The sequence below is a fragment of the Hordeum vulgare genome, chromosome 4H, assembly GCF_904849725.1.
Source record: "Hordeum vulgare subsp. vulgare chromosome 4H, MorexV3_pseudomolecules_assembly, whole genome shotgun sequence".
Lineage (NCBI taxonomy): Eukaryota > Viridiplantae > Streptophyta > Magnoliopsida > Poales > Poaceae > Hordeum > Hordeum vulgare.
In genome coordinates this window covers 352282656-352307648 of record NC_058521.1, presented here as the reverse complement: position 1 = coordinate 352307648, position 24993 = coordinate 352282656, and the positions used below count along the sequence as shown (strand labels likewise).

At 50.0% G+C, this 24993-nt stretch overlaps 2 protein-coding genes across 5 annotated transcripts; one reads left to right on the top strand and one right to left on the bottom strand.

The window, feature by feature from the left end:
* Nucleotides 1–2516: 2516 nt before the first annotated feature.
* Nucleotides 2517–16897, bottom strand: LOC123448603 (serine/arginine-rich SC35-like splicing factor SCL28). Of its 2 annotated transcripts, none has more exons than XM_045125553.1 (7): nt 16622–16890; nt 5889–5966; nt 5062–5226; nt 4894–4958; nt 4776–4815; nt 2829–2992; nt 2517–2737 (listed from the first exon to the last, which is right to left on the bottom strand). In XM_045125553.1, the coding sequence occupies exons 1-7, from the start codon at nt 16822–16824 to the stop codon at nt 2733–2735; spliced, it is 720 nt and encodes a 239-aa protein (XP_044981488.1). In that variant the 5' UTR covers nt 16825–16890; the 3' UTR covers nt 2517–2732. The 2 variants fall into 2 exon arrangements, 1 of the variants encoding a protein (XP_044981488.1); XR_006631854.1 differs by lacking the exon at nt 2517–2737 and adding an exon at nt 3233–3524 and having other exon boundaries at nt 2900–2992; nt 16622–16897.
* A 96-nt stretch (nt 16898–16993) lies between these two features.
* Nucleotides 16994–21178, top strand: LOC123448601 (pentatricopeptide repeat-containing protein At5g18950-like). 3 transcript variants are annotated; one of them, XM_045125551.1, is made up of 3 exons: nt 16994–19200; nt 19575–19701; nt 20247–21178. In XM_045125551.1, exon 1 carries the CDS (start codon nt 17082–17084, stop codon nt 18735–18737), a length of 1656 nt encoding a protein of 551 aa, XP_044981486.1. In that variant the 5' UTR covers nt 16994–17081; the 3' UTR covers nt 18738–19200; nt 19575–19701; nt 20247–21178. The 3 variants fall into 3 exon arrangements, with proteins under 3 accessions (XP_044981486.1, XP_044981487.1, XP_044981485.1); XM_045125552.1 differs by lacking the exon at nt 20247–21178 and having other exon boundaries at nt 19600–19943; XM_045125550.1 differs by lacking the exon at nt 20247–21178 and having other exon boundaries at nt 19575–19943.
* The last annotated feature ends 3815 nt before the right edge of the window (nt 21179–24993 follow it).

Here is a 24993-nt window from a genome sequence, read left to right as displayed (position 1 = left end):
GGGTAGTCTAGTCGGGGTTTACATCGAGAAGGAGCGGCAAAGGTTCAACAAGGTCTGATCAATGGATTAGGTGGTACATCAACAACATCGGTCTCAAACTACATGTATACCGACATCCACAAACCCTTTACTTCAGGTTTGCAGGGGGACATCCACAAACTCTTCACTTCTACTTTGCAGAAATTCAGACGTGCAACAGGAGCACAACAGGGCCGCACTCATCCACGAGGGTTTAGAGCATATGTAGCACATTTCGTAAAAGCGATCAAACCTTTGTATTTATGGTACAAGCGAAAAATCGTTCCGTATAGATCTTGTAAAAGAGCATATCCTGTAAAAGAATTACAGGCTCCCTGTATTCATGCTCCCATCCCTCATATGTGGAGCATTTTAGTTGTTTTCAAAGGATCCTGTAAAGTCGGTCAACGTCGGAGCACGAGCCTCGCGACACCGCGTAGGGGTAGCAAGCAGACGGAGAAGCTCGTCGACAATCGGTCAAAGCATCATCAGAGCACGCGGCTGGCCGGGGCATCACCTGAGCGTCGTCGGAGCATCACCGAGACTTCGCCGGAGCGTCACCGACAGGCCGAAGCGTCGCCGGCGACGGAGTGGAGCATCGTCGGAGCATCACCGAGACTTCGCCGGAGCGTCACCGACAGGCCGAAGCGCCCCCGGCGACGGAGTGGAGCATCGTCGGAGCATGCGGCATGCCGGAGCATCGCCGCGTAAGGAGAGAAAAGAGAAAAAGTTTACGGTACAGGCTTAGAGGATTTGTTCCTGTTACCTCATGGTGCCGTAGATTCATTTTAGAGGAACATGTATATTGTTTCTTATGGTCCTTTGTGAGATTTTCTATAGATTATCTTAACCAAGTACTCGAGGCCAGAGCCATTGGGGTTGAGGTTATGTGAACGCCCCATAGACATCAGCTCGAGCATGTCAAGCACCAATGTTGGACTACGCCGACAACAACGAAGTGACACCGGAGGCATCCGACATGTAAAGAAATCTAGGATTCAGTCCTACAAATCAAATGACCGACATAGGAAATTTTTAGAGCGATTTCAATTCTTCAAAATCCAACAAAAATCTTTCATTCAAAGAGGCCCTTAGAGCATCTCTTCCACACCCCACAAATCGGACCGCCCACTATAATAATCGTCGGTTTGCGAAATCCATCCCGTATGCTTGTCCTGAACAGATCCTTCAACTCACACGGTTCCTGATTTATTTTTTATGAAATCCCACATCCACAAGCCCATTTCCTACAAATGTGTAAGAATTCGCCCGATTTTGAAGGATCCACTTTCGGTTGTTGCGAATCAACTTTCGGCGGCTTCACTTCCCGCCTCCATCCCTGCCGCCGCTTATCCGGCCACTGACCTCGTTTTCCGGCCTTACGGCATCGACATTCCGCCAGAGGAGTACCCGCCGCCCATGGGCGTGCCATAATATGTGCCGTCGTCGCATGTCCATCCGCCCAGGCCTCCCACGGCTCCAACTCCTCCGACTGCCGCTCCAATTCCTCCCGCAGTCGCTTCCACCATCAAGAGAAAGAGGCAAGGGAGCCATCTCGTGCAAGGCACTGTCGCAACCGGCGCGACACGAACTCCTCCCGTCACCGCTCCGGTTCCACGCGTCCTGGCCAAGAGGAAGAAGACATCCTCGACTAACCCCGTCAATGCAAGGGGCAATCCCCCGAAGAAGAAGGGGATTGTGTCGGGGGGTCGGGCTCCTCCTCTACCTTCGGCCGACCCCGATATCCACATTGACAACGAAACCGCCGGCTACGATGTTCGGTGAAACATCCGGGAAGTAAAAAAAATTGCTTTGCTCCGGTCATCTATGTTTGGGCCTTTCAGAATTCTTGCTTCAACTTTCATCATTGTTTTCAGTAGCCAAAATGTGTCCTACACATATACGAAGTTGTTGGCCAAGAGCACTGTGAATTCAGCTTTCATCGTTGCTTTTTGTAGCCAAAATGCCAAAATGTGTCCCTACACATACGAAGTTGTTGGCCAAGAGCACTGTGAATTTGAGTGCCTCCTTGGTGATTTCAAGGCTTCATATATCAAGGTCAACGCCGAGGTGAATGACAAAAATGAAGATGATGATGAAGTGTAAGAGATCAAGGAGGCCGACTATGACACTAGGATGGGGAGGACCGACAACTATACAGAGAGGAAGGATGTGTGTTAAATGAAAGCAAGGGAAAGCATCTCTCTTGACTCCGTTGTCGGCAAGGATCAAATCAAATCCAACAATTGGCAAAGCATTAATGATAAATTTCACCAAATCCGATATTTGCAAGACAGGTTTACGAAAACTGTTCCACTAGAGGGCTCACCGTCCTGTAATTTTCAATATTTTCTTTGCAAGAGCCCTCAAACTACTTTTGCGGGCTGGCCATTTGCGAGATCTGCTAGAGATGCTCTTAGATTTGAAAGAAACAAACGTGGTTAACTCCAACCTAGAGAATATGCTCTTGCAAGCAGAACCATAATATAGCAAGCATAGAAGCCTAGAACCAGTTGAACATAGACTTTAACAGATCCCACAATATATCACAAACAGTGCTGATAAAACGTGTCAACACTCAACAACTGGCTTTTGATCACAAAAGTCTGTTCACTAACAAAACCACCGATCTAACTGTGGAAAACATAGTAGGAACGAAGGCATTGTTCGCTGGACCCACTTCCCAGTCAAGGATTGTATAACTGAAATTCATCTCAGCCTGCATATGGAGGAAACGACACATCAACATATAACTAGTTAATTACAGTAGAAGAGAATTAATACGAGCAACATCAACGGAATGAACCTACTGGTTGGGCTCCTCCTGTCAACTGGTGGACCATGTCCATTATTGGATGGTGATATCCTACGCTCATGTCCATCTAGGCTAGGTGATCGACAATCAGATATGTGCTGCCTCTTGTCCCGAGTAGGTGGAGAGTATGAACCCCTAGGAGAATAGTTATCTCTGTCCCTGCAAACAATCAAAGATTTGACCTTAGTACCAAACATATTGACAGGATGCAAGGAGCAACATATCAAAATACATATGGTAACTGACAAGTACAAGAACAAGAAAGTATCATCATGAGCAAACTAAATTAGAGAACTACAAACTTATCTACAGCAGGTAATGCAGCATGGCAACATCACCATTGGCTGGTCATGCCTATTGCCAAGCCAACTGAATTGAAAAGTGAGATATCAATGTTACCTTCTCCATCACAAAATTGGTTACCCACTTTGATCCCAAAATATAACGTGCAATGCACTAAGGTGTTGCCACTGCTGGCTCAACAGCATCAGCTCACTTGAAAAATAACTGTTTTCCTCAGGTTTCTTAGCCAAGATTATCTTTACACTCTTGAGTGCTAGTACCACTTTATCTTTAACTGTATGGCTTTCTCATGCTCCAACTCTGGAGGTCATAATACTGTCACTTTGGTCTTTATTCGCCAAACATCATGATTATCTTTTGGGCTTTTAGACTCTACATTCTTTGACGACTGGATAATATACAAAACCAAGGCAACATATTTCAGAGCACAACTTAATAGCCTTACTTCAAGAACAGAAAATAGATAATACAAATTAATCAACAATCACGAAACACTCAACAAAAACCATGTTGCTATTGTTACAGTTTAATCAAGGATGTGTGGGGCTTGGCATGAGAAGGAAAGTCCCTTTGCTCATTTTCTTGTTATCTTTACTATGATTTACAAGCTAAAAATGGATTCAGAAAAATCCACATAAGATGCACAATCATTAATACTAATCCTCTTGGAAGTTACTTTCCTCCTAGCCTGACTAACGAGCTAATGAAAATGGAAATGAAATAACCAACCATATAAGCTAGGATATTTAGCAATCAATTCAAGATGAAAATTTCAAGGATAGAACACTTTAAACAAGAATTTCCGAAGCTGATTTACGTTTTGATGATGAAACAACGACTTGTTGGTTAGTGAACCAAAAGAAGTTAAAAAGAACGGAACACCATTCATTTTACCTGATTGCATTTCTAGATCATTGACAGGATGCGCGCGCGCGCGCGGGGGGGGGGGGGGGGGGGGGATGCGATAGGTATGTTTAGGAGATTTTGATGAACTCTATAAGCTGTTATAGTAAGCTCAGTGCTGAACTTAATTTATGATCCGCTGTGAAAAATAGGGACGAATGCAGGAGCAAGTCGGGTAGCCAAACGGAAACACACATAAAAGCTGGTTGAAAAGCTGGGTTATCATATTCCACCACAATGCAAATTGCCAAATGCAGCCTTAATATGAAGTTAAAGAGGCTATAATAATTACAATGACAATGAAAGGTTTAACAACGTTCAACCAACAAAATTCAAGACAGGGTGAAGCAGATTGTATTTGTTTCATATATACTTCCCTTCCATCTTGTCTCAAAAGAGCTGGGCTGATGGCGAACATATTTGTTATAATAAACAAAGCTAGCTCTACACAAATATTAATACTGTAACCACTGCAGCACATATTACGAACTTTGTTGATCATAACAAGAAACACATTGACCAACAGGTGTTCATACGGAAGCAGTATAACAAGAAGCACATTGACCTCTTCTGCCAAAACAACAAACTGACAAATCATAAATGCCAAATGTGCCTCAGGATATGCTAAAAGAGAAAACTGAACAACAGGTGTTCATACGGAAGCAGTATAAATCAAACTAACAAAGTTAACAACATGTTAATCATATCTATATTTAGAAGAGCATCAGGATCAAACCTGGAGTTCTGTCTAACTGGAGAAGGTTCAGGTGAATAAGCTGTGAGTAAAGAGATAATATTTAAAAATCAGATGAAAGGCTATAAGATATGAATTAAATGAACTGCTTTATACTTACAGGGGTAACGGGGCCTTGGGGATCTTGACATCGACTGCCTTCTTCTGTAGTTTCCATCCATATGCCTACCATTATATCAGCAGAGGCAAAATTATATCCTTTATTAGTTACTTCAAATTTGATATTTACCCCTACCTAATGCCTAAGTAAAAAACAGTATGTATGTACCTTGATCTTGTTCTGAAGCGCATTTCTTGTGGGGTTTTTCTATTCTCCTCGGCAAAAACTATTGTAATCTCTCGACCGCAAATAACTTGATGATTCATTTCTTGCTTGGCATATGCAGCGTCCTCAGGGTGGCGGAATTTCACAAATCCAAAACCACGTAATTCCCTGGAAATATATATCAATTTGACCAATGATCAAGAAACTACTTGTTAACAACAACAGAACACACTTCCTGAAAAATAGAAACCAATTTTACGAATGATCAATAAACTACTTGCTAATCAACAACAAAAAATCAACAGCTAAAATGAATTTTACGGCAACAGTTTGTTCTCACTCCAATAACATTGACAAATGCGCAATTCGTGAAGACTAAATACAGAAGAAGTTATTTGCCAGTGCAAGAGAATATGCAACAAGTGCTCACCAACACTACTATTGAGAAGAATTATTAGATAATCTTAATTTGGTCAAACTCAGCAAATTAACTGTCAGCTTATGCAAATGAATGTAATAGAGGGTTAATCACAATATGCTATGACATGATATCACAAAGGGCTTGCTAAAAGTACTATTTCTTTTGAAAACTCAAGTCCATTGAGATTGCGCCATCCCTTGCATTCACATGAATAACAGCAGTATGAAATCTAGGATTGCCATTCACAGATTATCAATCAAGCTGTATAGCATAACAGTTGCATGGCAGTACTATTATCATTCAGCATCTTATTTAATTCATATACTTCTTTCATGCTGTTCAATAATCAATCATGACTATGTGTATGACATGAACTGATCTTCAAATGTAATATAAGCATAAACATTACTTTGTGTGGAAATTTCTCGGAAGGTACACATCCTTTATAGGGCCAAATTGCTCGAATGGACCACGAATGTCTTCTAGCCTGCAAAAGATGGAGAAAACAAAGGCGGCAGAACATAATTGGTTAGCTAAGGTGCAAATTCATCCACACACAGAAGAACACAGAAATCACCATACATCTGTAGTGCATTGTATATACAAATGACAATTATAGAGGCTACTGATAAGCTTTGACTGGAGCAGTAGCAAAACGTGAAAAACAAGATATGATGGCCATCCGAAACACACATACACAACAGAACTTAGTATTGTGTCTATTCCTGTTTTCAATACATCTAGCTATTTATGCAAATGGGGGCAGTTATAATGAAAAAAAATGACGCTGGCTCGTCAAGCCATAAGATCTCAACGGGGAAAGGTCACATCCACATGAAAATATCCAAAGTTCATATCTAATTGAAAAGTATTGATGGAATCTGCTACAACATTCTCAGACACATAAGCAACAATAGGATCACCTGTACAGTTCATAAATCAGTAGTAATGATATTAGAATACAAATTTTAAAAACATACATAAAAACCTAAAAAAACTACGTCGCCGTCGCCACCCCGAGCCTAGTTCATGCCGAGGAGGTTGTAGAAGACGGTGTAGTCATCGTAGAAGACGGTGTAGTCATCGTGTCGTCATCGCTCGTGCTCCACGCCGCCGTCCTAGCTGCAGCCTTGCCCCGGATTGCCGCTGCGGACAGGCTTGGTCAGCGCGGTCGCCACCTCGTCGTTGTCGGAGAGGACGATGACGCCGCCCTCGTCGCGGCCGCGGTGCCACTCGGCGATTTCCTTGAGAGCACGGCGCTAACGCTCCATCTGCTCTCTGACGTAGTCGTCGTGCGACCAGGCGAGGCCGGTGTCGAGGTCGGCGGCATCTCCACGTGCTCCTGCTTGATGACCACGAGCGTCGCCGACTCCTTCTTTGGCTTGACCAGGCGAAGGTGGCCGCGGGGAGGGGAAGGGTCGCGGCGGCCCTCCTTTATGACGAGGTTGTCGCCGCGGCTGCGCCGGCGTAGAGGCGTCTCCTGCTGCTCAGGCTTGACGACGACGAGCAGCGTCGCCGCACCAGAGGATGACGAGGACGACAGCTCCATGCGCCTCCGCAGCCACGAGCTCCCGCTCCGACGAGAGAAGGATGACGCTGGGTACTCCAGTGTTGCCTCCCTCAATGTGCTCGAGGATGGCGTGGAGTTGTGGCTCCCCCACGGCGCAGGGGCTTCGTTGGTCGACGCCAGCTAGTCGGCGTGGCGGCGCTGGAAATACGTTGTCCAGAGGGCGTGGTTGTCGAGGGCGTATCTCCGTCAAGGACGCTCGAATCCGCACGATCTCACTCGGGCGCTCCGCGTCAAAGGGTGGCAGGGGCACGGGGACGCCGCCGGTGCTAAGCCTTCATGCGCCCGGTAAACGCATGTCGGGCGGCGTCAGGTAGTTCGCCTCCTGAAGCAGGCACGCCTCCACTCGTGCAACAACTGGTGGCCAAAGCAGTTGGCCACCGCTTCATCGCCGGGGAACCTTTCCATCATGGCCTCAAAGAGATTCTCGACGCTGGGGTGAGAGAGATGGGGGATGGGGAGTGCGCGGCGAGTGGCGTCGAGGCTCGCTTTTATAGCGGGGATAGGGCGGGAGTGGTGTTTACTCGTGGTGGGGAAGGGCGGGACGCGTGGCGGCTCGCCATCACTGCGCTGCCAGACCTTGGACACCCATCACGGTTGGTTTTCGCGCCAAATTCCTTTCCACGGCGCCCACGGTCGCCCCCCAGCGCGGAGAGTTCAACCTTGGTCCGTCGACGCCAATTTCGGCCCAACCGACGAAATTTGGGCTCCTGGAGGCGTGCCTGGGCCATTTTTTTGCGCCGGCGATAAAAAAGGATGGGTCCGAGCGTCCGCAAGAAGTAGACGCCGAGGATGAAGTCGCAGTCGCCCAAGTCGATGCCGACGCACGTGATGGCGAATGACTCGTCACCGATGAGGATGGGAAACTGCTGCGCAATTCCGTGACAGCGGAGACGGTCACCATTTGCCACGGTAACTCGGAGCTGCTCGCCGCCCGTCGGCTGGAGGGCCAGGCGATGCATGGTAGACGCGGGCAGGAAGTTGTGTGTAGAGCCCGTGTCCAGGAGAGCTAAGAGGCGCTCCCCATTAACCGTCACTGGCAACAGCATCGTTGTTTTCGTTCGTATGCCAGCAAGGGCATGCAGGGAGACCACGAGAGCGGTGGCTGACGCCGGGGCTGCCGCCTCGGCAAGCTCGAAGGGAGCTGTATCCTCCGGGACAGAGTCATCCGCCTCCAGATAGAAGAGGCGCGGCCAGACGTGGCCTGGCACGTAGGGCTCATCGCAGTTGAAACATAACCCCTGGCGACGACGCTCGTTTTGTTCGGCCGGGGTTAGCCGACGGAACGGTCGAGTTGCTGTTGTGGCGGGAGTCCCTGTCGCCGGCTGGGTGCAGACATAGCCGGCTGAGGGGGTGGGCGAGGTGCCTGGGCTGGGAACGCCTGCTGCATAGCCACCGCCCGCTGGTCGAACGCGCGGGCATAATACATGGCCGTCTGGATGTCATGTGGTCCGCGCATCTCGACGTCCACGAGGATGTGGTCGGAGAGGCCCCCAACAAGGAGCTTGGCCCGCTGGCTAGTCGTCACGCCAGGGCCTGGAAGCGGTCGGCGAAGTCCTGCACCATGGAGTTGAAGGGTAGGCGGCCAAGCTCCGCCAACCGACTCCCTTGGATCGAGGCCCGAAGCGTAGTAGGCAGAGCTCGCGGAAACGCTCCCATGGTGGCATGCCGCCCTCGTCCTGCTCGAGAGCGTAATACCACGTCTGTGCGGCACCTCGGAGGTGATATGAAGCGAGCCAGGTACGATCCGACACTGGCATTCGTTGCCCCCGAAAAAATTGGTCACATTGGTTGAGCCAGCTCAGGGGGTCCTCCGTGCTGTCATAGGTGGCGAAGTTCAGTTTGGCGAAGCGCGGCGGCGAGTGGGTAGGGCCGCCCTCGCGGTACGGCTCATCGGTGCGGAGTAGTGCACGGGTCGGCGCCGGGTACCTGTCGGGGCCGGCGAAGCTGGAGGGCCCGCCGTACCGAGGGGGTAGCACCGGTGGCGACTGGATGTGCGGCGGCGCCGAGGCCGTCGTGTACACCGGCTGTGACGACTCAGTCACCCAGGCCGGTAGCGGCGACGGCGAGGGGGGAAACCGGAGCTCGTGGATCGGCACCCCCGGCGCAGAGGTAGGGCGCAACCTGGAGGTGGTTTGTGGCAGCGGCAGCTGCTGCAGGTCGGCTACAACGGCCCGGACGAGGGTGGCGGAGGCAGCTGCTGTGTTGGTTGCAGCAGCCAGGCGAGCGCGGCGGTTGCCGCCAGCAACGGCTGCTGCCAGGGCGGCCAGGACAGGCCGGCACTGGCTGATGGTGGTGCGGCTGGCTGCGGCACGAAGGGCGCGGCCAGGTATAGCCGGATGCCTTGGACGGCGGTAGCCAGGTCACGGATCGCACTGGTCAGCTCCTCCGGGGTGAGGACGGCCGGAGGCGGCGCGACAGAAGAGGCCGGCGCAAGCAGGTGTGGCCCGCCGGCCGTGGAGATCATCGGAGTGGTGGTGGGGGACAACAGCGCAATGGCGGAGACGGGCGGCGCTGATGACATGATCGAACCAGAGCCTCGTGATACCAAACTGGTAGAACTAGGGTTCTACCGGCCCTCTGCCTTAGGTTATAAGGATACGAGGGAGGTTAGAGGAGACGAGGGTGCTGCGGCCGGCGCGACGGCGCCGTCTCGGCATAGGACGGAGGCGGCAGCGAGTAGAGGAGGCGGTGGCTAGGGTTAGGGTTCTGGCTCCTCTGGGAGCCGGGCAATAGAATTGTCTTATCGCTTGATTCCAAAAGAGTTGTTTACATCGGTTTATATAATCTCGATAACTTGGACTCTAAGATAACTAAGATAACTTGGACTCTAACATAACTAAGATAACTTGGGCTAAGCCCCTAATATCATTAATATAAATGGGCCAGTTTGGCTAACTGGGCCTCTGGTCATAACATTTCTCCCCGCCTGCGCAAACAGCTCGTCCTCGAGCTGGATGTCTAGAAAATGTTGGCGGAATTCCTTGACCTGCTCCCAAGGTACCTTCGAAGGGTTAAGCTAGTCCGAAGTACGTCGTGCATCAAGGCCTGGAATATCGTCGGCGCATTGGAGAGACCGAAAAGCATCACCGAAAACTCCAAGTGATCGTGATGGAAGCCAGAACGCAAGTCGAGCGTAGGGAATAAGCGTGGCCCTTGCGGCTCTTCCCGTAGCTCCGCCATGACCGGCATAGGAAAACTAACCCTCGTCGTCGTGGCAGTGAGAACACGGCAACACGGCCCAGTCATGGTCAGTGCGTCAAAGTCCCAAAGGATGGGTCCGAGCATCCGCAAGAAGTCGACGCCGAGGATGAAGTCGTAGCCGCCCAAGTCAACGCCGACGCACGTGATGGCGAAGGACTCGTCCCCCATGAAGATGGGAACCTGCTGCGCAATTCCGTGGCAGCGGAGACGGTCACCATTAGCCACGGTAACTCGGAGCTGCTCGCCGCCCGTCGGCTAGAGGGCTAGGCGATGCATGGTAGACGCGGGCAGGATGTTGTGTGTAGAGCCCGTGTCCAGGAGAGCTAAGAGGCGCTCCCCATTAAAGTCACTGGCAACAGCATCGTTGTTTCCGTTCGTATGCCGGCAAGGGCATGCAGGGAGACCACGAGAGCGGTGGCTGACGCCGGGGCTGCCGCCTCGGCAAGCTCGAAGGGAGTTGTATCCTCCGGGACATAGTCATCCGCCTCCAGATAGAAGAGGCGTTGTCAGACATGGCCTGGCACGTAGGGCTCATCGCATTTGAAACATAACCCCTGGCGACGACCCTCGTTTTGTTCGGCCGGGGTTAGCCGACAGAACGGTCGAGTTGCTGCAGTGGCGGGCGTCCCTGTCGCCGGCTGGGTGCAGACATTGACGGCTGAGGGGGTGGGGAGGTGCCTGGGCCGGGAACGCCTGCTGCATAGCCACCGCCCGCTGCTCGAACACGCGGGCATAGTACATGGCCGTCTGGATGTCATGTGGTCCGCGCATCTCGACGTCCACGCGGATGTGGTCGGGGAGGCCCCCGACGAAGAGCTTGGCCCGCTGGCTAGTTGTCACGCCAGGGCCTGGAAGCGGTCGGCGAAGTCCTGCACCGTGGAGGTGAAGGGTAGGCGGCCAAGCTCCGCCAACCGGCTCCCTTGGATCGGAGGCCCGAAGCGTAGGAGGCAGAGCTCGCGGAAACGCTCCCATGGAGGCATGCCGCCCTCATCCTGCCCGAGAGCGTAATACCACGTCTGTGGGGCACCTCGGAGGTGATATGAAGCGAGCCAGGTGCGATCCGACACTGGCGTCCGTTGCCCCCGAAAAAACTGGTCACATTGGTTGAGCCAGCTCAGGGGGTCCTCTGTGCCGTCATAGGTGGCAAAGTTCAGTTTGGCAAAGCGCGGCGGCGAGTGGGTAGAGCCGCCCTGGCGGTATGGCTTGTCGGTGCGGAGTAGTGCACGGGTCGGCGCCGGGTACCCGTCAGGGCCGACGAAGCTGGAGGGCCCACCGTACTGCTAGGGCGGCGTCGGTGGCGACTAGATGTGCAGCGGCGCCGAGGCCGTCGTGTACACCGGCTGTGACGACTCGGTCACCCTGGCCGGTAGCGGCGACGGCAAGGGGGGAAACCGGAGCTGGTGGATCGACACCCCCGGCACAGAGGTAGGGCGCGGCCTGGAGGTGGTTTGTGGCCGCGGCAGCTGCTGCAGGGTCGGCTGCAACGGCCCGAACGAGGGTGGCGGAGGCAGCTGCAATGTTGGCTGCAGCGGCCAGGCGAGCGCGGCGGTTGTCGCCAGCAACGGCTGCTGCCAGGTCGGCCAGGACAGGCCGGCGTTGGCTGCTGGTGGTGCGGCTGGCTGCGGCCCGTATGGCGGGGCCATGTATAGCCGGATGCCCTGGACGGCAGTAGCCAGGTCACGGATCCCGCTGGTCAACTCCTCCGGGGTGAGGATGGCCGGAGGCGACGCGACAGAAGAGGCCGGCGCAGGCAGGTGCGGCCCGCCGGCGGTGGAGATCATCGGAGTGGTGGTGGGGACGACAGCGCAACGGTGGAGACGGGCGGCGGTGATTACATGATCGAACCAAAGCCACATGCTCATCAGGGGCGAAGCCAGCTAAATTTGTCAATGGGGTCATCTTCATATATTACATGGATTCAACCCTAATTACACTTTGATTAGCATCATTTCACTACAGGTTTTACATAAATCCATTGGGATCAATTGACCCCAATGCCACAGTACTAGCTCCGCCCCTGATGCTCATGTGGGCGATCAAGTGATGCTATTACTGGTCGATTCGGGCAGCACACATAGCTTTATCAACGAGTCGTTTGCCACCAGACAGTTAGCTCCACCTGTGTTTGTGCGAGTGGCCAATGGCTAGCGCCTTTGTTGTGACAAGAACGTTCGATCGCTGGCATGGAAAGTGCCTGGACATACATTCCACACCGACCTCTGAGTGTTGCAGCTAAATGCCTACGACGGAGTGCTGAGGATGGATTGGTTGTCTCAACATAGCCACATGAACAGTCATTGGCAAATGAAAACCATTTAGAGACGGAGGGCAAAACAGTTCAGCTTCAGGGGGTCCGAACCACTGATCTTCCCCCAATTTCCGAACTGGATGCCAATGAGTTACACAGGATGGAAGTAGCAAATGACATTTGGACTGCTGCTTTGGTCACAATCGAGCAATCTGACACAGAGCACCGCGTGCCAGTACCTCCTAATATTCAGAAAGTTCTCCGCGAGTTCAAAGATGTGTTTGCTGAACCAACAACATCCTCCAAATGCCCGTTCGCACAGCCCAACATTGATTATTTGGGGCATGTGATCTCGGGCAATGGGGTTGCTACTGATGAGCGCAAGACCAACGTGATGCATGCCTGACCAGTGCCCTCCACAACTACAAAGCTGCGGGGATTCCTTGGCCCTACAGGGTAGGGTCGCAAGTTCGTCAACAACTACGACATCCTCGCCAAACCACTCATTAAATTGCTAACCAAAAAGGGATTTCAATGGGACACCCAAGCTCAGGAAGCATTTGACAAGCTCAAGCTCGCGATGACACAAACGCGAGTGATTGGTTTGCCAAATTTTGCCCGACCCTTCACGATTGAAACTAACGCATGCAACACTAGTGTCGGGGCAGTGTTGGTGCAAGATGGACGGTAAGTGAGCAAGGCACCTGGATTCAAGAACCAGAAGCTCTCCACTTACAAAAAGGAATTCTTGGCAGTCATGATGGCAGTGAACAAATGGCGCCAGTACCTACAGTGCGGGCCTTTTGAAATAATCACTGACCACAAGAGTTTGTGTGCACTGGGCGAGCAGCAACTAGAAATTGAACTCCAACGTAAGGCCATGGCGAAGCTCGTTGGACTGCAGTTCACATTCAGATACAAGAAAGGGGCAGATAGTGGCACGGCAAACACGCTTTCGCGGGTCGGCCATCGACTAATGCTTGATGTTTTGTCAATGTCAGCCACAATGGCTACATGAAGTGGCAAATTCATGCGAGTCCGACGCTTCAACACAAGACCTGCTCCCGCAGCTCGCGTTTCGGAGCCCAGATGATCAGGGCCACGCGTTGTGCCAAGGCATCATTCGTCAGGGTGAGCGCCTTTGGAGCGGAGCCAACACTGCTCTTCAGACCAAGATCATCTCCGCGCTGCACGATAGTGCTGTGGGGAGGACTCCGGAGTTGCAGCCACTTATCAGTGAATGCAGAAATTGTTTGTGTGGCGAGGCCTCAAGAGAGGAGTGGAAGATTTTGTCCAACAGTGCCTGATTTGTCAGCAGTCGAAGCATGAATTGCGCCACCCTTCAGGCAATCTACAACCCCTCCCCATTCCAACCAAGCCATGGAAAGATCTGACGATGGATTTCGTCGAAAGCCTACCCAAATCCAAGGGATACGACACCATTATGGTCGTATGCGACCGGTTCACTAAATTTGCTCACTTCGTGCCACTGCATCACCCGTTCATCGCGGTGCAGGTGGCAAGGGCATTTTGGGATTCCATCATCAAACTTCACGGCTTTCCGCACTACATCGTCTCTAGCAGGGATAATTTTTTTTACCAGCTCAATGTGGCGCGAGCTCCTCACTTCCGTGGGCACCAAGTTGTTGTACACGATAGCTTACCACCCTCAACCCAACGGTCAAAGCGAGCACGTCAATCAATGCCTCAAGATGTACATGCGATGTGCCGTCCATGACCGTCCAAAGCAATGGCACAAGTGGCTTTCCTCCACAAAATTCTGGTACAATTCGACACAGCACTCTTCTTTGCAGCGCTCGCCGTTGAAGGCTCTCTACGGCCAGGAGCCCAATTTGGGGGAACTGCCCACTCTCAGCGACAAATTGCCGGTGGACGCGTCTTCCGACGAGCTCAACTAGGCGGCGCACACGGAGTTGCTACACACGTGCCTCGCCCACTCCCATGATCGCTTCAAGTGCCAAGCAGACAAGAACCGCTCCGAGCGCACGTTCGCCTTCGGCGAGCAAGTCCTCAAGCTGCAACCGTATGGGCCCTTCGCCATCACCGAGCGCATCGGCACTCTCGCTAATCGCCTGGAGCTACCGCAAGACGCCCGCATCCACCCCGTCTTCCATGTATCCCAATTGAAGTCGTTCACCCCCAACTACAGTCATGTCTTCTCCAAGCTTCCCAAGATTCCGAACCTTACGACGATGCCACTGGCTCCGACTGCAATCCTGGAGCACCTCCTCGTGAAGAAGGGCAACACGGCCATCAATAAACTCCGAGTTCAGTGGTCCACATTACCGGCAGACGCACCACTTGGGAAGACTACGACACCCTCCACCGCTGCTTTCCCTACGCCGTCATCTGGGAAGATGCCGCCGCCCAAGAGGGGGCGAATGTCACACCTGCTGTACATTCAGGTTCAGTTAACTGAATCAATGCAGACAACGGATGCGGAAGCACCGTCCCGGTTGGGCCGTCTTTGGCCATGGGCTTTTGGCCAAGGGCCTTGTAATCGTTTTGGCCCATATGGGTAGATACTTATACTGTTGTAAGCTACTGGATAGGCAGATAGGAATTAGTGACTGAATTATCCCCTCACCTCTCTATTCCTCGTTCTCACCTGCTCCCTTTCCCCTACCTACTCTGATCCCGAACCCCTTCTCCTCTGGGGTGTTACACCCTTCTGAATTCCAATCCAATTGCTGATTGGTCGCCGGCTCGCAGGCGGCAGGAGACTTCTGTGTCTCTCCTATAGGAGGTATGTCTTTCTCTTCTCCCTGTACTTCTCTGATCTCTTCTCTCCATATATACAGAAGGTATGCTTCCTATAAAGAACTCCTTATTTTTTCATATATTTAATAAATAATACATATATACAAATGTATCTCCGTATCCTACTTCTTAGAAAATTGGCATATCGGATGTATCCCCATGTACCACCGTACCCGATACGTGTCCAAGTATCCATGCGACATACTCCCTCCGTCCCATAATATAAGAAAGCTTGAAAAACATTCTTATATTATGGGACGAAGAGAGTAGACCGCAAGGGCCACAACGCGACTGCAACTAGGAGGAGAGATGTCCGCTAGTTACATGTCCAACACTAACCCATTTATTTTTTTGTCAGGGGCCATCAAGCTGTCTGCACCTACAAGGGCTACAATGCAGTTGTAATTAGGTGAGGGACGATGGCCAGTTGTATGACAACACTAGACATACAACTGCAGTGGGAGAGGGTGAAGTAGGGACGGAGGGAGGGGGAAGGGGTTGTGGTAAGGGAGGAAAGGAAAGGCAAAAGCCTCGCGTGAACTATTCTCCTTCGCATTCTCTGTCTTTTCTGTTTGTTTCTACTTTGACAAGTAAGTCACAAGCGTTACCGTGTGTATTGTACACAAAGGAATCTAGATTGAATTGGACTAAAAAGCCTGAAATTTGTTCCTCTGTGTTTTTTCGTTATACATGTGTGCTTGATGGCCCCTGATTTTTTTGCCACAACTCACAACACAATCCAACATGAAAAAGAAGAAAAAATACCAACAGCCTTTTTTTGTAGAGGACACAAACGGTCCGGCCAACTGTTGATACAAATGGAACAAACACAGCCACCATTTGTTGGTAAAATATTGAGGTCATATCTGTGAACATGTCAAGAAATCAGAAGTACATCCATACATTTTCCCAGCAACCATTACACCAAAAATCATTAGCATTAACTCATTATAACCATACCTTAGGGTTACTGATGTGCATTATATATTCGTGTGCAGCTCTATTCACTGAACATGCTAACAAGAATCTGTCATTGGCTTCGCATCAGTACATGTTTCTTTCCTAGCACTCTTGGCTTCTTGGGCACTAGTATAATGTAGCAACTTTTGCTATCCACACGTGCTTTCTAGTCAAATATCTATTATAAAGCAACTAACACTGTGAGTTTTGTAGCTAAATTTTATCAGCATATCTACTCTTAATAACCCAAACAACACATCATCCCATATGTACCACAGTTACGCTTTGAAAACAAGCATGCATATAGAATTAATCAAGTACAGTAATACACAAGACTTAATAGAATCATAAAACCAAACCGAATCATGGATATGATAGGCACCTGGCGGTGAGGGAAATGTTGCGGACCAGGAGCCCGGTGGGCGCCGACGGTCGGTCGTAACCGCGTCGGGGCGGACCGGCGCGGTAGCGGTCACGCGGGTCGTCGTAGTGCCTGTAGCGGGGAGGGCTGCGGCTGTACCGCCTGCGTGGGCTGTAGCTCCGGCTTCGGCTGCGGCTGCGGCTGCGGCTGCGGTACCCGGCCATGGACTCGTCGCCCTCGTTTAGTTAGGGTTTCTCTGTGGTTTGGATAACAACTTTACGAAAGGAGGGAGGGAGAGAGAGAGAGCACAAGTAGATCATGGCTTTTAATTTAGGCACGCGCGGGCCTCAAGGCCCATGGGCCCTAGGGCCGATCCAAGTCAAAACCTCGCGATCGCGAGTCGCATCGTGCGGTCCGGCTCACGACAGACGACAGCATCACATTCTCCTCACGCCGCCGCCGCTCGCCGCGGATCACCACCATGCCCCCGCTTCCGCGCATCTTCGCCTCCGTCAGACACATCTGCTCCAGCTCCGCCTCCGCCTCCGAGCTCGCCCCGGTACCGACCGCCGTCTCTGACGCCGCCTCCCGCGCGGCAGTCGCCGTGCTCCGCGCCCCGCGCTTCGAGCCCCGTCTCCTGTCGCTCGTCCCACGCCAGCTGCTCTTGGAGCCGAGCTGCGTCCGCCAAACCCTCTCCCGCCTCCTCCCCTCCCCTGAACCCTCGCTCCGCTTTCTCCTCTTGCTCGCCTCCCACCTCCCCGCCCCGGCTGACGCCCCTGCCCCTTCGCCGCACCTCCCCGGGGTCGACGCCTTCCTCCTCAGCCTGCAGCCACATCTCGCCGCCGATGCCGCCGCGCTGCTAGCCTCTCACCTCGGCCTCCACCCCTCCCTGCCCGCACTCAACGCGGCATCCCGTGCCGCTCTCCGGGCCGCGCGCCCCGACCTCGTTTTCCGCCTCTTTTCCACCTTCTCCTCCTCCCCTGCATTTCCAGGCAACGCCGACACCGTCGCCTGCCTCGTGCGCGCCTGTGCAGCCGAATGCCGCCCGCTTGACGGTCTTCGCCTCCTCCGGGATGCTGCACGACGTGGCTCCCCTCCCTCATCGGCTGCTGCCGCCGACCTTATCACGTCCTTTGTGGCAATTGGCAACTTCACAAAGGTGTCTGAGACGCTCCACCTCATGCTCTCTGCGGGATGTCCTCCAGCTACGTTTGTCTACCAACGGGTCATAGCTGGCCTCTTTGCGCATGGGATGGGCGGCGAGGCCCTTCGTGTCTTCAATGAAATCAAGCTGCGTGGTTATGCCATAGATGTAGTCACTTACACCACAGCGCTCACCGGTTTATGTAAAATGGGCCACATTGCCAATGCGCAGCAGATGTGGGATGAGATGGTGGACAAAGGTATACAGCCCAGTGAGTATGCATATTGCTCTTTTCTTGATTACTATTGTGAAGCTGGTGATTTTGGAATGGCTCTCAAGGTGTATGAAGAAATGCTTGAGATGGGATTCAAGGAGAGCACAGTTAGCTGTAACATTATAGCCAGAGGGTTTTGTGTTCATAGGAGGGTGGACGAAGCAGTTGGGGTGTTTGATGGAATGGATACAAAAGGGATTCAACATGATGTGATCACTTATAACACGTTGATTCAGGGCCTATGCAAGGTTGGGAGGTTGGCTGAGGCAATAGGGATGTATCAGCGGCTACTGTCATCTGGTTTGGAGCCAAGTGTGCAGACCTTCACACCACTCATTGACACCTTATGCGAGGATGGACAGGTCGATCATGCTGTTGAATTACTTACCTTGATGCAGGCTAAGGGCTTGGAACCGTTGGAACGTAGCAACGATAGTGTCATCAACGGGTTCTGTAAGGTCGGGCGGGCTGATGATGGTATGGCATGGTTGGCTAGCATGTTGAAGAACAATCTGAAACCTCAGGAACAGACGTTAAATTATTTGCTGGAGTCGCTGAGCAAATCCGAGCGAATGGATGATGCACTGCTGATTCTGAATACAATGTTTAAAGCTGGATATGAATTAGGCAGTTTGGCTTCTGCTATACTTGTTGATAAGTTATGCACAGGCAATCTACCTTGTCCCCAAAAGTTGGAGCATATTTTGGTGAGCAGCTAGTGGCATTTGGATGCCTTGCAAATCGTACAAATGTTCATTTGCTTTTCCCCTGGATTGATGTCTTTGAGAAATGTTTTTATGTGTGTTGTCCAAAAGGCTACACAAATGACTTGCGTAGAAATTTAGAATCCTAATGACCAGGAACTTGACTTCTGAGGTTCATATTAAGATTATTACTTGGCCTTCGACCATTCCAGTAAATCCCTGGATTAATAGCAATGTGCAACCGCAACGGTTGTGAGTAACAGCTCTAAGAGGTGGTGACAGCAGTGATTGGCGTTGATGGCTAGCATTCTTCTTTGGCCCTGTAATAATCCAAATGCCTGTGATGGTGGAGATCTATCGAACAGCGCCGTAGCACCTTCTTCAGGAACTGCAATGTGCACTTCAAGATGGCCATAGAGCTCTCTGAACACAATCTTTGTGGCCCTTACGTCACCATTCTCTGCATCTCCATCCCCAGGTGTGCATTCTGCTTTGGCCCTGTAATAACCCCTTCTATTTTCTGTCTATTTTGATTTCTGAATATTCAAATCTTAACAATAAACTAAATCAACCCATGTCTCGTCCTTTCTGTATTTCACTTGAGCAGATAATTTTAATTGTTGTCAAGAGAACTACGACTTCCATATGTAGGAATGTGATGAGGAATGACTGTTAGCTGTCTTCTTTGCTTCTAATTTACAGCTTTAAGTGAAATATAGTTTACATGAAAACTTTTTTTTCCTGTCCTTAGTTTCTTTTCCTAGCTGATATTGTGGTATTTCCATATTAACCCTTATATAACATCTATTTTTCCCTTGTTTATTGTTGCTTAATCAAAGGTGTTTCATGTAGGCTGTTTGCCTTCCTTACTGCACAGATTCCACTTGATAGTTGATAATTCCTGGAATATCAAGTTCAAGAGCAAGGAGTTCTTTTTCTAAGCAATTATAGAAGTTGATGCACGATAATGTTTCACAAGGTAATGTCTTGTATGCAACAATGATGTGGACATGGCCAGCCAGGATATACAACCACTACTCGCTCTATTTCACTGTTGATTAAGAAAAATATAAGATTGTGTATGATGGCATATGTAGAGGACAAGGCCAAATTATTCCTCCTTAATTGTTATTTCCGACAGTTTTATCTTTGACAATGATGTTGCAAAATGGTTCTGGTATCAAGAGAATCAGGATCAATAGCTATAGTAGATTTTCATTATCTTGTTAATTTTGTTGCTAGACGTCATAGTCCTTGGTAATCATACTGTTTGTTTTTCATATGCTTAATGTTAGAAGTATGTGACAGAGTTCTTTTTTTGTTAGATGGTTAGAGTCAAATTTTACTAAAATTAGGTACAATGGTGTTTTATTATTTTTCAAATTACAAGAACTGAATCTACCTTAAAAGTAGAACAGGTACATTTGTGCCAAACCTTTTGAAGGAAGTGAGAAATGTAAATTCCTGCTCATGTCATTTGGCATTCTTTCAGTATTTTGAAACTACTTTTTGTCATGAATTCAGTTATGCGCTGTTATAGGATGCATACCCTTAACCACGAAAGGCGTGATACTGCCTTGATGGCAGCTGAGCTGAGACTCAAGGGCACAGGTGAACTAATGAAGGAGACTCGGAGTACATTGGTTTATTTCTACTAAATTAATTTCTCATAGAGGGTCCTATTTGATTCTTATATAGAGGCCTGATAATCGAAACTAAGTACTCCCTCCATTTCTAAATATAAGTCTTTTAAGAGATTTCACTAGGTGTCTACATACGGAGTAAAATAAATGAATCTACACTCTAAAGTATGTCTACATACGGAGTAAAATAAATGAATCTACACTCTAAAGTATGTCTACATACATCCGTACGTAGTCCATTTGTAAAACGTCTCGAAAGACTTATACTCCGTAATGAACGGAGGGAGTAATGAATTGAAAAATGATATGTCTAATTGTCTTAAGGCCCAAGTTAATGTGTACTGTCCTAATTTAAAGGATCAAATACCTAACTGGGAACTTAAGCTATCTCTGCACTCGCCTGTATGTCCAGTCCATGTACTTCCCTACATAGCAAATTCAGAGAAGTTTTGGTATTTCGTTCCTCTATGTGCACTAGTTTTGCATATATGCTGACCACAGTTTAACCTCAGAATGACAAGTTATCCATGCCGTGCTAGTCATTTTTGTATCAACTACTGCTAAGTGTTATTTCGCAAATGGCAACATGACTGGGTTTAGTATAGTATAGCTTTTATTGTATAGCTGCTTTATGAAAATTCCCAGCTTGGTACATTGATGCTACAAAATTCAATGGGATGCTGTGAATTTGAACTCTTTACGTGAAAAACGCTCTTGTATTATGGGACGGAGGGAGCAGTAAAAATCGTAATTTCTTGCTTGCCCCTCTTAATATGTGTTAGGAAGGAATCCATATTTTATTCTTGTTCTTTATTTGCTGTGTTGAGTAATGACTGTTTTGTTTATCTTTTGCTCTTGGTAACTTCTTACTGTTTTGCGTCAAGAAATACTGAAGAGGAAATGCCAAAGGAAAAAAGCTCCTGGACCCTGGATGGTTTAAACATTGCTTTCTACCTTACCTGCTGGCAGATAATTAATTAAGATCTGATAGCTGTGTTCGACGCCATTCATTCACTCAACATGTGGGCGTTTGGCAAGGTTTACAAAGTGCTTTGGTGTTATTTTCTCGCTTGAAGGCTCATTTCTCCAGAAAGTACCCCTTTTGAGCTGAGTTCAAATGCACCCGCATGAACAGTGAAATAATAATAAAAACGTTTCAAAAAATTATGAATTTCTTTTGTGATGAACTTTGACAAATGTTCTAAGTGCCTACAAATTTTCATCATAAGATCACATTTGTGTAAGGCGTGACAAAAAAAAACCTGTGTTTCAAAATGCTTTCGAAACTAGCATTTCCATAGCATAATTTTTGTATTTTTTGTCACGCCTTACTCGAATGGTATTTCATGATGAATATTTGCAAGCACTTGGGACTTTTGTCAAAGTTCATCAAAAAAAAAATTGGAATTTTTGGAAATGTTTTTGAATTTTTTTTATTTGTACTGTTTGACGGGGTTATAGCCCTAGGATAGGGTCATAGACCTGATATATAAGTCCTACCAAAGGGTACCTCATTATTAGTTTGAAAACCACAAGAGACCTATCGACTGGATGAAGACAATCTCTTGTCCACTCGGTAGGAAACCATTCGGAGGACGATCATACACTCGACGACTGGATCTCACTCGATGAAGACCAGAAGCCAGTCGACATCGAAGACCAGAAGGCATCCCAGGAAGGCTAACGGGCATACATTAGACTACTGTAGTTATTAACGTATGCATTTATTCTCATTTATTGCATCCTTGTATGTTGAACACTTATGAGGGGCAACGCATTCTATATAAGTCATCCCTCCCTTCTAGCACAAGGGTTCGTATTCTGTAACACCTATATTCCACTCAACACTAAGCTCCGGAGCACTGAGACGTAGGGCTGTTATCTCCATTGCAGATGGGTTTGAATTCATACAACCTTGTCGTAGCTAGGACCCATACAACCTTGACGTAGCTAGGACTCGACCATCTACTTCCGTACCTTACTCATCTACTGTTAGGCTTATTCCCATGACAGTTGGCACCCACTGTGGGGCAGGCGACTTCCGACAAGTTTGCGTTTTTACTCCTTCACCATGTCTTCCGGCGGCGATTGGTGTTTGGGCATACCAAGGATAAAGTTTTTTTATGTGTCAGCTGGGTCGGCGCCAGGACTGGAGGGCTCCACGAAGGTGTCCAAGTCGATTCCGTCGGTGATGCGGGTAGCACTCTCAAGGAACGTCTCCATGAAGTCTTCGAATCGAAGTTTCTTCGTGTTGGCGACCTTCAGTGTCTTCAGCTTCTCCTCACGCACCTCCTTGCAATGGACTCGGACCAAGGACAGAGCAACATCTGCACCGCAACGAGCTGCAGATTTCTTCAACGACTGCACTCGGTTGGGAATCTCCTCCAGTCGGGTCATCAGGTTCTCCATCTCCTGCCGCGACTCATCTTCTGGCCAAAGCTCCTTGTCGATTCGTCCGACGACTTCTCTCAGTCGACCGATGAAAGGACCAACTTTGCCCACGCGGATGTGCGCACGGAGCAGATCCCGATTGGCGTCGTCGCCGAGTGGAACGTTCTCAAGAATCGACCGCTTCACGTCAGCTGCTTCAGCTTCGGCGTCAAAGCAAAAATCTGCGACAATAGGACAAACAAACAATAAGTGTCGAGTGTGACGCGCATAACACAACCACTCGAAAAAAGCAGGACTTACCAGCCAGACGCGTTATCATCTGCCGAGCACAGTCGCTGACATATTTCTCCTGTGCCCTGCATCGTTTCTTCAGCACGTCCATCTGACCCATCAGAGCAGTCCTCTGTTTACCCATCTTCTCCACTTCCTCAGCCAACACCTTGTTCGCTTCCCGAGTCTGCTCCAATGACTTCTCTCGTCCCTCAAGAGCATCATTCATACCAGTCATTGTGAGCATGGCCGCATCAAGCTCACCAGCGAGTTGATCCATCTCCGCCTTGAGAGTATCATAAGCTGATCCCATTTCACAGGTTTTCTGCCACCAAACACCCAGAGACAATTAGAAAATTCAACAATAAAAGTCTAAGTTCTTCAGACCCCTGCCGATGCAAGCAGTCGACAGCGGTCTCGGGGACTACACCCAGTGGGTTCACTGAAAGTGACCCCACTGGCATGCAGCTCAAGCAGGCCTGCCCTCTTGAGATGCATGTTATCACCTACGCCTACGAGGCACATACTACCCGACCTGAGTACAACTTACTCTCGGAGACTCTTACAGTAAGTGCACTCCGAGTGCCACAACTGCTAGCAGTCGGTCATATTATTTACAGACACGACCAAAGCAAAGACAATATGTGTAAAGACAACTGCCGGTGCAAGCACTCAACAGAAGTCTCGGGGACTACACCCACTGGGTTCACTCAGAGTGAACCCATTGCAAACAACAGCTGCTATCCAAAAACACCCAGTGGGTTACTAGAGACAAGTAAATACTTACTAGCCCACTTACTCGGATATCATCCCGCAGCTCCAAGCTCCGCTGGTACAAGGCCGCAACGGAGTCGTAGGCCCTCTTGGCTTCTCCAGCCATCAGCTCAGCCTGCACCATAGCCCCCTTGGCCGCTCCCTCCTACTCCTCCGGAAGACGCTGGAGGCTGAATTCAGCATTCGACGAGCCTGAAATCGTCGGAGGTTACTGAGGCATCCCAAGGCCCGCCCCAGTCGGCTCCCCATCCACCAGCACTGGTTCAGTCTGTGGCAGCGCCTCAGTCGGCAGCACGTCGGCGGCGAGAGCGGCAGCAGGAGGAGCAGCTTCAAGAACAGGCTCCACAGCTGGGTCGGCTCTCCCCTGGTCGCCCTCGTCCAGGCAAATCGCCCCTGACAGGCCGAATGACACGAGGTCTCAGAAAAAGAAAGAGGCAGAACCTATGATAGAATAAAACACTCGGAGTCACTACAACGCACCTAGCTGGGACGAGACGACGTTGTCCGTGTCCATGGGGTCATCTTCTTGGCGCGCCGGAGAGGTGGCAGAAGTAGCGACTCTGTCGAGTGAAATCCATTCGACCAATGAACAAGAATTCACTCGGATATCAGAAGAAGTTAGAAGATCGATACACTTACGTGGAGGTGACGGGGACAGCAACCCTCATCCGCGGCAGAGCCTTCCGAGGTTTGGACCCACTCGGTTTGGCCGCCTTGGAAGATTGACCCGTAGGTTCAGCGGCCGCATCCCTGGCCCTTTTGGTGCTCCGAGAACTCGGGACCACCGGGGCAGTAGGCGGAGCACTCGAAGATGCTGGAGGGGCCGAGGGAACGGCAGGCTCGTGTCGGCGCTTGGTCCGATGCTCTGTTTGCGGAGGCGGAGAATCCTGCGCCTCGTCTTCCTCCTCTTCCTCGCTAGACTCTTCCTCCGACTCCCCGCTGTCGGAGACATATTCAGCGCTCTCCACGCTGCCCTCCTGGCTGCCTTCCTCCTCCTCGGCCGGGTCCCCGTTTGAGACGGGAGAAAACCAGTTGGTCCACTCCTGCATAAAATTCAGTCGGCGACATCAGACATCACACAGAGATTCAAGCAAACGATAATATTAAGACAGTTAGGAGCACTCGACAAGTGCCACTCACCTGATTCGGAGGAGGATTATCCGCGCAGAAGGGCTTCACTCGCCGAGATCCTT